This window comes from Electrona antarctica, assembly GCF_951216825.1.
Source record: "Electrona antarctica genome assembly, chromosome: 9".
Classification (NCBI taxonomy): Eukaryota; Metazoa; Chordata; class Actinopteri; order Myctophiformes; family Myctophidae; genus Electrona; species Electrona antarctica.
Window position 1 is genome coordinate 35,873,236 of NC_136790.1, and position 14,156 is coordinate 35,887,391.

Here is a 14,156-nt window from a genome sequence, read left to right on the forward strand (position 1 = left end):
CACTGTACTTTATATCAAAAGTAATTACTGCTGTAGCTCCTGAGTCCTCTGTTGCTGACAGCGTAGGGCGAAATGTAGTCTTTGATTACATACTTAACAGGAGCGAAAACATACTCTACAGCCTTCGGCTGTCCGGCCTGGTGGAGACCAATCAATAAAATGGGCCACGTACTGTAGCTCTACTGTATAAGCCCACAACCTAAAAGGTTCAAAGGTTCTACCACAGTTCAATAGCACTACACACCGACACACGTTTGAATAGAATACAGTTAGTGGTGCCTAGTACTGTATAAAGACAACAGTCAGCCAAGTGATACAGGATGGGTGTGCGGGTTTCCTCAACCAGCCAAACAAAGGATTAACATCTACTTCTGTTTTACTCGTTACTGCAGCCAGTAGAAAGAGGAAGTGACCGATGAAGGGGGTGGGGGGGTTGAAACAGGAAATGGCAACATTTCCATCTGCAATACAGCAAAGAACCACGGTGGAAAAGGCAAGAACAATATGTTTTTAAATGATCTTATAATCAACAGCAAAACAGCAGGAATGACCCAGAGTTACTTGGCTCTGGCTAAGAACCATAACGTTTTATATTGGCAATAACTACTTTGCTTTCTTTACTGTCTGAAATAAAGTTTTTGAAATCAAATCAATTTCAACAAACCTGCTTATAAAACAAAAAGTCATTGTGATCATATAATAGACCAGCTGTACATAATGGAAGGCCACTAAAGAAAATGAGATAATAAAATTAGTTGAGCTCTGATGAAGGCCATCACATGTCAGATTAAAATAATGTAACTGAAGAAAAGGTCTTGCAGTTAGACCCGTCACAATTATTACGTGATAATCGACTAATCGCAATTATTTGATCATTTCACATGTTGAAAAATTTTCATATTTTTAAAAAGATAGTGGAAATACCCTATGTGTACAAGTCAAGATCAAAACGTGTCAAATCACATTCTGAGCTTGTAGATCGGCTATGTCCGCTATTATGTTTTTTTGGGAAGTATAAAGAAGTTATAAAGTATAAACACAACTAGTTCACCACACAAAACACAACAAACAAGACATTTAGATCAAAGCAAAAAAAATAAAAAAAGTGAGAAATGAGAATCAGAGTCAATTAAAAACGGTTCATCTGAATCTCTTCAACGTTTTCAAGGGAAAGGGAAGGTGTAGGCTGAAGAAAATGATTACATGCCACGCCACTCCCCCGTGCACCAGGACCTGTGTGTGAAATGAATGCTGCCTTGCGTTTCCTTTTTGCTTTCTGAAAGGTTCAGCTGCAGAAGCAGCTCTGTGCTACATGCCATCCCTTCGCTTACTGTTGCACAGCACAGGGGACAGCGACACAGTCATGCCAACCATCCCAGTTTCAACAAGAGACATTACTGATCACAGTCACATACTGTAGCACTACTACTGTATTCTCATCTTGTGTACACCATTACGGCTGGCTTTTGTTTGTTTCAGAGGTGCAAAGCACAGAGTGCATTATATACTCAGGAGCACTGCACCTCTCAAAGCAGGAAATGACAGAATAACCCGATGAGTGAAGGAAGTGAAGTGAGCTCATTTCCTGTAATGATGAGAGAGAGGAAGGGGGTGGGATTTACTAATGGTTTACAGTATTCAGTGTACATTACCCCCCACCCCCATGAACTGACTGCTCAGTTTAACAATCTTCAAGGGCTTTCATGGGTAGTATAGTATTAGTATACATCATTTCCATCATGAATTATTTGTGATTGGAGTGGGACTGCATCTAGAACACAAAAGTTCCTCTTGACAATACGACAATGGCCGGTGAGATACAAGGAGGATAGTTTGACTGGCACAAGAGCATAGATAAGATTAGAAAATCTCCCTTTCATATCCCTTGTTTTCTAAATCTCTGTCATTGTATGTCAATGGTTTTCCGCACATGCGTGACACACACACACACACACACACACACACACACACACACACACACACACACACACACACACACACACACACACACACACACACACACACACACACACACACACACACACACACACACACACACACACACACACACACACACACACACACAGCCATCTGAAGGGGTTTTATGGTCTGCCCTGCCTCATGCACATTTGCAGGCACACACCCTCACCCTCTATGACCAGAGCCTGCTTGTATCCTGTAAAGCCGAGCATGACGGTGTGTAGACTGCATTCAGAAATTACTGTACAACTTGTATAGCTCAAAAAAGAAAAAAGAAAAGAAAAGACAAGAAAAATACAGACTATCTGGACTTCAGTGTTACTGAAATATGCACTCTGTGCTATTCTTGTACTCTTACAAAACAGTGGGGGGAAAGTATGTGGTGGCGAACGAGCATGGAGCCAGCAGCTGTGGACTTCTCATGCCGACCAGTGCTTCTCAAGCAGAGTGGACAGCGCTGGCTGTTCCCTGTGGACTCACATTGAGACAAGCAGTCTGCAGGAGCAGGCTTTATCTTCAACAATGCTCCCCGTAATTGCAGGATGAACCCCACCCCACCCCAAAACACACACACACACACACACACACACACACACACACACACACACACACACACACACACACACACACACACACACACACACACACACACACACACACACACACACACACACACACACACACACACACACACACACACACACACACACACACACACACACACACAGCTAATAGGGCAGCACAACTGTTAAGTATCGAATAACCAAGATCACGTCTCATAAAAACACACAGGCAGTAAACAAGGCAGTAGCGGGCCTATAGACAGCGTCCTCCTCGTGGCCTGTATGTCGGATCCTATTCTCGTTGTGATTATGTACAGTAATTCACACGGTTCTTGTACAGCTCCGTGAAATTTCATGTGACTGGGTTAGAAAAGGTCAGGCCAGGCGTTCACATGGGTTTGTTGTTTATACCTGTGATGAAGCAAGCAGGTCAATGTGACTCTGCTTCTTCGAGCGAAACCCTGTATAATCAGCCGACTGTAATTATACCAAACACCCACTGAGAACTCACCCACCAGCTGTAATGAGAGGGAAGCTGTGTCTATGCAGCGCTGACCACAACATGGACAGACCGGCAATAAGGCCCGTCTCCTCACGTAGTCATCAAGTATGACGTTTCTGTTCTATACGGGCAACTCTACTGCAAGCTACAGTAGCATGTTGTTGTGCAGTCTTTTTCAGGCACGTTGACAAAGACTTTACTTCATCCTGCTATACATAGATTGATATTAATCCTAGGTTCAAGGTTGTACTTTATTGTTACATCTTGTGTACAGGTACATAATAGTACAATTTATTTTTGTTTAGTTTCCTTCAGACAATGCAGCAGCATAGATGAACAACAACAAAAAAGATAGAATAATGCAAATAAAAGAGCAAACAATTAAAGAATAAAAGATACATAATGTGCATTTCTTATTTTAATTAACTTTCCCTGTAGTAGTTGCCACCGGACTTTGTGGAAACAACTTCACAGTACATACTATATACAGCAGATTTAGTCAGGAGAAACTGACTCTGACAGAATCCGTTTTCCAGCAAAATACATAGCAGTTAAACACCTAATCACTGACTGCTCGTAGCTGATAGTAGGGTAGGGTCATGGAGAGGCTAGAGCCGTCTGCTACTCTATCTACTCCACCACCACAGCTTTCACTCTCTGTAGTCTGATGGATGGAGTTCGGCAAATTGTAGCAGCAGCCGGTCTGGTCGATACAGGTTCTCTCCCACTCTCTGATCAATATTGAGTGTGTTGTTCCAAGCTCAGAGAAATCAAGTTAATCAACACGTTTAAGAAAAAATAATGGTAACCGTTGTGTTTCGCCGCCAACCCTACCCTACCCGGCCTAGACTCCAGACTAGACTACCCTAGACTCTGCTCTTGCAGATGTGTCACACCACTTACGATATAATACAATTTGTTATCTTGTGCAGTGGCAATCAACTGCCTTCTTGATTAGCCATGGAGAGGAGACACACGCACACGCATACAAAATGATTGAGCTCTATTGGAAGAGATGGTAGTCTGGAAAAGGACAGGCATGTGTGCATCAGACTTCTTGGCTCAAATAGTGTTTTGACAGTGTTAGGTGTTGAGCACAGTGGTGCTTGGCAGTGTTGCCAACTCCCGTGAGAGAAATAAGCCAACCCAGTGAACCCAACTCCAGGCAAAAACAAGACAAATCTTGCGAGAGAAATAAGACAAATCTCACCTCGAAAAACAAGCCCAATAATATATGGTCATATATATTTCTAATAAAAAAAATAGATGCATATCTATATAATTACTATGTAGGATTGTAGGTCTATAATCATTTATGTTTTGGAAATTATTATAACATTTCACACATTCTTTAGCATGAGCTTAATAAGTAGAGACACCAGACCGATTCTGTCACTCAATGTGATTCACACTACCCCAAACATATGGGGAATTATGAAAGTTAAAAAAAAATGCAACTCTGGAAAAAGAAACAAGCCAAACGTTGGGGGAAATAAGCCAACCTGGCAACACTGGTGCTCAGTTGGGAACACAGGATGTGTGCCTACCAGATTGGAAGCTGAGTTGCAAATCAGCTGGGCAGCGTTGATCGTCATACATATGCACATTTAATCTATTCACCAAGGCTGATACATGTATCATGTTTGACACATTCAACACAGCTGATAAAATAGGAAAGAGAAAATGGTTTGGTGTCAGTCTTTCTTTCGGCTTGCAAACAAGAAAACAGATTTCTGAAGAATTAGTGGACATTCTTATAGCATCATAGGCTTCTCTTTTAAATCCCCCTCCACAGAGATAATATTATATGCTTAGCCAAGACATATTTTTAGCATATTCCCCACCCGAAGGCGTGAGTGATGTAATGTACAGTAGTTGTAGCCTCGCCTGTCTGGTTAACTATTTGATGCCTTCATCTGTGACTAAAAACTGCTGAAGGCAATAAAATACATACAGCCTTGCATTATGATTTGCAGATGTGACCATGTGACTTGGAAAAGCCAAATCCCACGCATATTCACACATCCAAACAATAAGCATGTCATACATTGAAAATGCATGAAAGGCATGTAATATAGGATCTATCACAGGAGGAAGACCTTTCATTCCCAATGGAAATGAATAAGAGAACAGCCGTGTCAGTTGTTTTTTCAAACTCCAAATAGATAGACTATGTCATTTCTGCTGAGAATATGATAAGCATTCCTCAGCTATAGTCCAATAAAGCTGTCCTTTTGTTTTTCCTTTTGTTCCATTAATCACGACATCCCCATCAAGCAAGACAGCTGCAGAGAAAGATGGTATATTCCACTGCAGCGCACACACACACACACACACACACACACACACACACACACACACACACACACACACACACACACACACACACACACACACACACACACACACACACACACACACACACACACACACACACACACACACACACACACACTTTTTCCCGGGTCTTCTACAGTACAATGTCTTGGTTATGAATTTATTACACAATTACAAATCACCATCCTCTGTGACACACAGAGTGTGCATTCCTTATGCCAACATGTTTACATAACGGCACGGCTCATCAAGCCTGTGAGCAAATGTGTTTCTCTGCATTTACATGAGGGTGTGTGTGTGTGTGTGTGTGTGTGTGTGTGTGTGTGTGTGTGTGTGTGTGTGTGTGTGTGTGTGTGTGTGTGTGTGTGTTCTGTTTGTAGTGAACTGTGCATCAGACATGTGCATTCACACGGACCAAGCTACTATTCTTATACACAGTAAAAGCAGTGCACGCTGCCAAGTGAACTTTCCATGTCTACTGAACTGAAACAAGATGCTAGGAAAAAAGAAAACAGACAGAAGAAATAAGCCAAAATGAATGGTAAACTTAGTCATGACTCATGTTTAGTTGGAGAAGGGGGAGACTATTAAATACCAATCAAAGTCTAGAATCTGAAGGGAGGCCACTGAACAAGGGCCTGCTGATAATTGAATGCATGTATAAGCCTGCGAGTCACATACAGTAGGAGCTCCTCTGTGCTGCATTAACTAATGGCTTCCTCTAGGGATGAGCCACAACGCAAAACAATCAAACAGACATCTTTTTTTTCCTGCAGTGTAATTGGATGAAAGCAGTTGCCAGTTACCATGGAAATATCCAATCCCATCTACTTGTTTACACCAGGTAAAGTATGGAGCACCCGTGTTGCCCCAAATTGCTAGTGGTTAGACTCCCTCGACTGTACTGAAGGAAGGCCCTGATTCAGAGATCCATCACTGTCAATTTCTGTCAAAAGGTCTATAAATAGCAGCTCTGCCTCTCCTTCATCTGAAGCCCACAGCACTTCTCTCAGATTCTGTTAAGTTTGCTTTAGCAGATAGGGAGGGAGGCAGGGCGCGGCAGGGGGCGTACCATTCCAAAGACACACTATATTTGTCAGGCAGGATGGATTTCTCCTTCGCCTTTCCAAGGCCATCGTGATGAACTACGTCAGATGCCTTGGATAAACGTCCAACACTTTGTCTCTCACTATCACAATCATCCCCTATAGTGTTTCTGTGGTGTTTTCCTGCAGACAGACACTACCGTTGGCTGCCTCTGGGGTGTTTTGAGTTGTAGGTGTTTACACTCTGGACATTGGTGTGGGGGGGGGGGGGAGGGGGTTAGTGGGGGAGTGAGGTGGAGTTTTAGCCAATAACAGCACAAGGGTGTGACAGTGTGTTCAACCCCAGTCCGACTCCCCAGCATTTTACCAACATTGTTCATGTGAAATAGTATGTTTATGATTATTTATTGAAATGATGAGAATCGCTATGTAGCGCTTGGTCTTGGTGGGGTGAAATCCAGTAGCAGAAGCAGATAGCAGCTCTCACACAACGGAGGCTTACTGGCTTACCTCCCGTGGGGTACATGCATGTGTGCAGACCGAGCTCTCCGCTGCTCGATTCCACCCGGGAAGAAGTTGGAGGAGGGGAAAGATCCGACAGAATCCCCCACCAAATCTCCTGGTTACATCAATATTGTTGTATGTGCTTATTTGATGAAATGGTGGAAGTCACTATAGTGAGTCACCACCGCCAGATGACCGCAGCTGCCTGAGCCTGCCTGGCGAGTTGAAGCGTGGACCGTGGTTGCCGTCCGCGACAGGCGCGGAGCTGACGGTGATATTCTCTTTCCTAGCATGGTTGTGAGTGACCACCGGTGCCTGCCTGGTTGAAGCCTGCATTCAACCCGTGCATGTCGGTCACAACCATGCTAGGAAATAGAATCTTGCCAACGGTGGCGATTTTGATCATTACAATGAATAACTGTGGACAAAGTAGTTCACATGAACTATGCTGTAGTGGCTGGGGCATTTGAGGGGCAATATATATTTTATGCACCGATTACAAATAAAAGATTTGCGTGCAGGAGCATCACAGGGGCTGGGTGACCACAGGACTTGTGTGATATTGCGATTATGCTTACCCTTAAAAAAACATGTCAACTAAATTTCATTGTAACTAAGATATTAGAATAGAAATTCATAATTTTTTTATTACATATTTAGCCATTACGAGCGCAATTATCCGATGTGTCATGTGTCCCTCCCAGGCCCAAGGTGAGCAGTAACAACAACCCATAGACTGAAGTGACCAATAGAATGACGGGGGAAGGGGGGGTGGAGCCAGATTTGAATCTGTTTGGAAACATCACTTCTGTGTACAAACACTGGAAGTTGTCTATATCTCCCTTAAAGTGTATTACTCATACTCAAGACAGCAAGCACTACTCCTGTACCATCACTGTAAAAAACAAACAAAACAAACAAAAAAAACATCTGTAGTATAATAAAAGTCAAAAAGAGTAGGGTTTCATCTTGAAGCCATTGGTTTGTGTGTGTGTGTGTGTGTGTGTGTGTGTGTGTGTGTGTGTGTGTGTGTGTGTGTGTGTGTGTGTGTGTGTGTGTGTGTGTGTGTGTGTGTGTGTGTGTGTGAGACCACAACTGCCACAGAAGAGGTATCTGTATTTCACCTGACAGACAGCAACCCTAGTAGTTTCTCCACAAGATGCTACAAGGGATTTTTATAATCAGACTGCTGCCGTCTCACGCACTGACATGTTGCTGCATTGCGCAAGTCAAGTAGAGGAAGACATCTTTCCTTGCATGACAAGTCCTCTTGCACAAATCTTGTGAAGTTTCATTTTGGATTTCCAACGCATCCTATAATTCCTGTCAATCCCGGCACACTGCACAGTATCACTAATTACTGATATGAACTCGGCAGGGGAGAGCAGACTGTGTAATTAGACTTGAAACCAGGGCCAATACTTCCAAAGCAGCCATTTCAGCCAGCACTGTAGAGACAATAACACAGCAAGTTACAGTCTGAGACTCTGAGTGCGGTCTGAGACAGAAATTGATTAATCAATTTAGACTTTCTTTGACACTTATACATAAAAAGAGCCATTTGTATGTACTATGTGACTCATTTATTATCAAGCTATTAAAATAATAGCTTGATGAAAAACAGTCAGTCAGTAACCAAGTAGCCGAGGAAGGACAATCAATACGCTGTAATACAGAACCTTTATTTATCAGAATGCTGGTGCCCAGTATTGATGTTTTCCTTACTTCTCAAAGGTACCAAATGAAAAAACTAAGTATATTAATAAAGAAGAACTGATAAGTCAACTGCTACTTCCTTGTAGAAATGATCCAAATTAAATGTGACAAAATACTCAAAACAATAACAAACAATGTGACAAATCTACAATGGACAGAGCTTGCATGTAGTCAGTCATACAGCTTAATGCTTTTAAATCAGCAGTGAGTGTGAGTGTGTGTGTGTGTGTGTGTGTATGTGTGTGTGTGTGTGCGTGTGTGTGTGTGCGTAGTCACTGTCCAAACAACAGCAAATTCATTATGAAAAACAGTAACAGCCATAGTTTGAAATGCACACAGTTGACAGACGAACAAACCACTGACTGGCAGTTTCATGTTAAAGTAGCTTCAAAATACAGAATCATAAAAACAATTCAATGAACAACTGGGTTACAATGTACATTGTGTCATTCAAGGTTGAAGATTATTCTGTAGCACTGCATTTAGAACCACGTACGGTACCACCTGATCAAAAACAGAAGTCCAGCTCTGTCTAACCTCTAATCAATCTAGGCCAGGCCTATACCAAACATCTGCCAATGTACCATTGGCTGAAACGTGCAATCCGGACTGCTCTATAACATTTTCAACAGAGGCTTGTGTGTTTTCAGTACAAACACACCAAAGACTCACAGAGGCACCCACTGACCCACAAAGGCAGCATGTAGCCTATAACATAACCGACACCGAGCAGAGACAAGTGACCAGCAACTAAGTGACCAGCAACTTTTCTGCCGAGGTGCCAGACATCACCACGACTGTCACTACACATCAGTATTTTTGACACCCCACTTTTGGATGTATGAGATGGGGCTGGCCTTTGATCAAGACTATCATAGATTTTTATCGAGTCTGACTTTTACTTTCGTATCCATCATATGTAATGAATGAATGAATGAATGGTTTATTTCGATCTTATGCCGTTAGTACATTACAAGATGAATCATGTTTTAAACTCATTTGACATGATCGAAAAGGTATAGGCGGAAGCTGGGAGCTTATTAATGCCTATCCTTAATACATTGTACAGTTGTAACCAAGATAAATTGATCAAATACATCTACGATAGTCTTGATCCAAGGTTATTACAATGGGGCAATGTGTGAGGTCACATCACTGTTCATAACATTGTTACACTCTCACCCCACCCCCCAGGCTACAATGTTTTCATCATGTCATTCCCATGTCATTCCAAATCTCTCCAGCAGACATGTCAGGGATGCAAGTAACCACAAACAAAGTGGGTAGGTCAAGCATGTCAAGGGTATCATGATTCATGAATGATGCCACCATGAGATAATGAATCTGTAGTAGTGGTGTTGAGGCTGCAGCAATGCTCTTTGCATTTAGGTGTTAATTTAGGACAATTGTTGTATACGTCTAATTGCAGCTCCATCGATCCATAAGATCGAGGACAACGTAACTGATGCCATTGCCACTGATGCCAACCACACCGTAAGCAATCATTAATGCCCTTTGGTGTGCGGCGTGTTCCCGCTGTCTATGCTCGTGTTGTCTACGACTGTGGAAGTGTATAGGCTACTTAATGAACGTGATATCTCTTGTGTCAGGTTGCAAACCCATATCATAAATAGATATAATAATGCCGGCTGCCACTTTGTACTTTGTACACTGGCAAATATCCGATCCCAACAATGCAACTTACTTACACGAGTGTGTGTGAATCAGAATGAGCAGCAGCAGGGTGGCTGTGAAAAGGGTACTTACCCAACAGCAGCAGCTTCACCTCTCTGGATGCCTTCTCTCCATCCTCTCGGAGGTTTTTGTCAATCATTTTGGACCTCTCGGCCGCGGCTTTATCTTCCTGACTCACTGTGCACCCCATGGTTCCTAGTGCGCGCTTCAGGACTGCTGCTTTTTGGTCAAGTATCACCCGGGAAATGTGTTGGAGGACAGTCGCTGACTGTGTCTCAAAGCGTTTTATCCCCCCCAAAAAATAAAAGCTTCCCCCTCAGCAGCTGACACTTTGACTTAAGTTGAGCGGTTCAACTTCCCTTTTTCTGGAGAGATCCACGAGAGAAAGGAAAAATAACCGCAAAACTAATTAAATAGTTTCTTAATTCAATGTGGACTTGGCAATGACTGCTAAAAGATGTTCCAAAAGAGGTCGTTGTCCTGTCCAGTGGTCAACAAGCCAACATCAGTGACCTACCCGCCAGTCGCTGTCGTGCGGATCAAAAAAAACTTTGAAAGACTTTAGAATAGATAATTTTTAATTTGAACAAATGAGTAGATCCTATAACCTATAAGCACAGGTTACGCACGAAAATGGGCCGCGAAGTTCAGCAAAAGTATTCCAGCTGTTGAAATCGCCTAGAGATGGATTCCGAATTTCCGAAGCCAGTGGGCTGCTGTTGAACCTAAATTTAAATACCCACTCCACATAAGCTATGCGCTTTTTTGTTGCCCACTGCCCTTCTCTCCTTTAAACAACACTATAAAATGCCGTTATGCATTCTCTCTTGCCGTTCAGATTGATCACGTTTCAACTAGCCACACCCGTACTAGCCGCTGTGAAGTTCCCCAACCAACGCCGACAACACACGGACACAGCGCTGTCTGTCACCTCCCAGCTCAGCAGCGCCCCTCGACAAAAAAAAACGCCCACTCCAGTGGCATCATGGGAAGTGTAGGCTAGCTGATAAAACCCCGCTACAATTCGCCTACAGGTGCATGCCCTGCACTTGAAATAATACATTATAATAGGCCTAATAATAATAGGCTAATAATGTTTGGTCCATAGTTTAACATAAAACATAAATACATTATTATTATTATTATTATTATTATTATTATTATTATTATTATTATTATTATTATTATTATTATTATTATTATTATTATTATAAATAATAAATTATTAATACAAATTGATGATCATGATGATGATGATGATGATGATGATGATGATGAATTAAGTAGTCATTCAGTATATGACAGATTTTAGTGTATTGACAGATTTGCAAGGTAAGATTTGAAGAAAAAAAAGCCTAAAGTTATCATATCGACTGTTGTGAAATAGTAATAATAGGCCTACTGCGGACATAACAGAATATGGCCGTACAGACAGACAGACAGACAGACAGACAGACAGACAGACAGACAGACAGACAGACAGACAGACAGACAGACAGACAGACAGACAGACAGACAGACAGACAGACAGACAGACAGACAGACAGACAGACAGACAGACAGACAGACAGACAGACAGACAGACAGACAGACAGACAGACAGACAGACAGACATTCGGGAGCCGTGTCCACAGAAAGAGTTTCATGAAAGGAGGAGCACTTTGGCTAAGGTAGTGCTCTGACACCCCCTAGTGGACGAATATAAGCAGTTCCAAATTCCCCTCTCTCTCTCTCTCTCTCTGTCTCTCAATTCAATTCAATTAAATTCAAAGGAGCTTTATTGGCATGAGAAAACGTACGTTTACATTGCCAAAGCAGAAGTGGAACAAGACAATCAAAATAGAACAATGTATTTACAAATAAATATTGGATATAAATAGGAATTCAATAAAGGTGTAAACAGAGCTGTGTTATATTAGCACTTTGGGTAATACTATCTTGTGAAACTATAAAAAGATTGTGCATTTTCTGTCAGAGATAGTTATACAATATACATCCAGAAGACGTTAGCTTTATACTTTTGATAAACAGTGTACACATATGGTTTGTATCCTTAAGGTGCTTGTATTCCATTTGACATCCTTCTCCTGTCACAGCAGCTCATAAATCTCACTGCTGTGTTTGCACATTGTTGTACTTCACCCAACAGATATGGGAGTTTTTTGTCATTGTCTCCACCAGGCCGAAGGCATGGGGAGAGAGTATGTTTTGCACTCCGTCCGTCCGTCCGTGTGTCCGTGTGTGTGTGTGTCCGTCCGTCCATCCGTCCGTCCGTCTGTGAACAGCTAATCTCCGGCACCGTTAACCCGGTCGATGTCAAATTCTGCACACACACTCCCTGGATGCCAACGATGAACCTCTGCCCCAGAATTTCCAGAACGGCCTGTTATAGCGCCACCAGGAGGCTGCTTTGTGCAAAACAAGTTTTTGGACAGTACACCTACAGATTTTGTCCAAACATCACGCAAATTGGTACACAGTCTCTCCAGAGCCATTCAACGAAACGGGTCTTTCAGAATTCTCAGACTCCATCCTGATTGGCTAAGATTGGCTTCCAAAGTTCGCAGGAGTGCTCAGTTTCAAACAAAATGCTGCAAATCATGAACACATCGTGTGATTTCCGTGAAATTGTGCACGCACATTCCCACTAGGCCGAGGAAGAAATGCCACATGAACATTTTCAACTCAGCCTCATGGTGGCGCTATAACTCGCCGAAAAGTGTTACCTCCAACTGCACGGATCTGTGGATAACTTTGTATGCCAACTCCCTAGAGGCCAAGGAAAAACCTTTGCCTGGAATTTTTCACATCTGCTCTTTATAGCGCCACCAGGAGGCCGACATATGTAAAACACATTTTCTAATATTACTCGTTCAGATTTTATCCAAATTTCATGCAAATCGGTACACATGCTCTCCATAGTCATGTGATCAAGACACGTTTGTTTGATTTCTCATAATCCATCTTCATTGCCTACGATTGGCTTCTAAACCTTTCAGGAGTAGCCCGCTTTGTACCTGTTTTGTACAAATTGCCACAACTACTCAACGCAGCATCCAATTGCGGTGAAACTGTGCATGCATATTCCCACTAGGCTGAGGAAGAAATGCCACTTGACATTTTCAAATCAGCCTCATGGTGGCGCTACAACAGGCCAAGCCGCGTCTCACACACACACACACACACACACACACACACACACACACACACACTTTTTCTAGTTAGTCATGTTTTCAAACTCTCTTTGGGTGATTGTAATCCGTGGAAAGTATATGTCTCTGATGCCTTGGTACAGTGGACAGACGGTTAGGAAGTGTAGCTCAGTCTCTACCTCGTTTTGTGTGCAGTGGGTGCACAGTCTGTCTTCTCTTGGGAGCCAGGTCTGCCTATGGCGGCCTTTCTCAATCGCAAGACTGTGTTCACTGAGTCTATATCGAGTTAATGTTTTCCTTAGTTTTGGGTCAGTTACTGTGCTCAAGTATTCTGCTACTGTGTATTCCCTGTTTAGAGCTAAATAGCATTCCATTTTGCCCTGGTTTTGAGTAGATCTTTTCCAGTGTGTGAGATAGCTTTCTTTTTGTTTTCTTATGATTTGGTGTAGTCCCGTTTGTTTTCTGTCTGGTGGTTGTGCTTGTAGTCCCAGAACTAGCTGGCTGAGGGGACATCTTTCCAGGGATTCACTGTGTGTGAGGGCCTTTTTGTGGAGCGTGTCTGGTTCACTTTCCTTTAGGTAGAATTTCAATGCTCTCTTTTGGGGTTTTGATAATTAGTGGGTATCGTCCTAATTCTGCTCTGCATGCGTTATTTGGTGTT

General features: G+C 42.5%; 1 protein-coding gene across 1 annotated transcript in view; it reads right to left on the reverse strand.

Annotated features, from left to right (window-relative positions):
• LOC306929041 (guanine nucleotide-binding protein G(i) subunit alpha-2) overlaps positions 1 to 11,243 on the reverse strand; it is a 91,906-nt gene extending 80,663 nt beyond the window's left edge. The window contains exon 1 of the mRNA XM_079509386.1: positions 10,416 to 11,243. Within this exon, the coding sequence (XP_079365512.1) occupies positions 10,416 to 10,533 (118 nt within the window). The 5' untranslated portion in view covers positions 10,534 to 11,243. The remainder of the gene's footprint in view (positions 1 to 10,415) is intronic.
• Between the last annotated feature and the right edge of the window lie 2,913 nt (positions 11,244 to 14,156).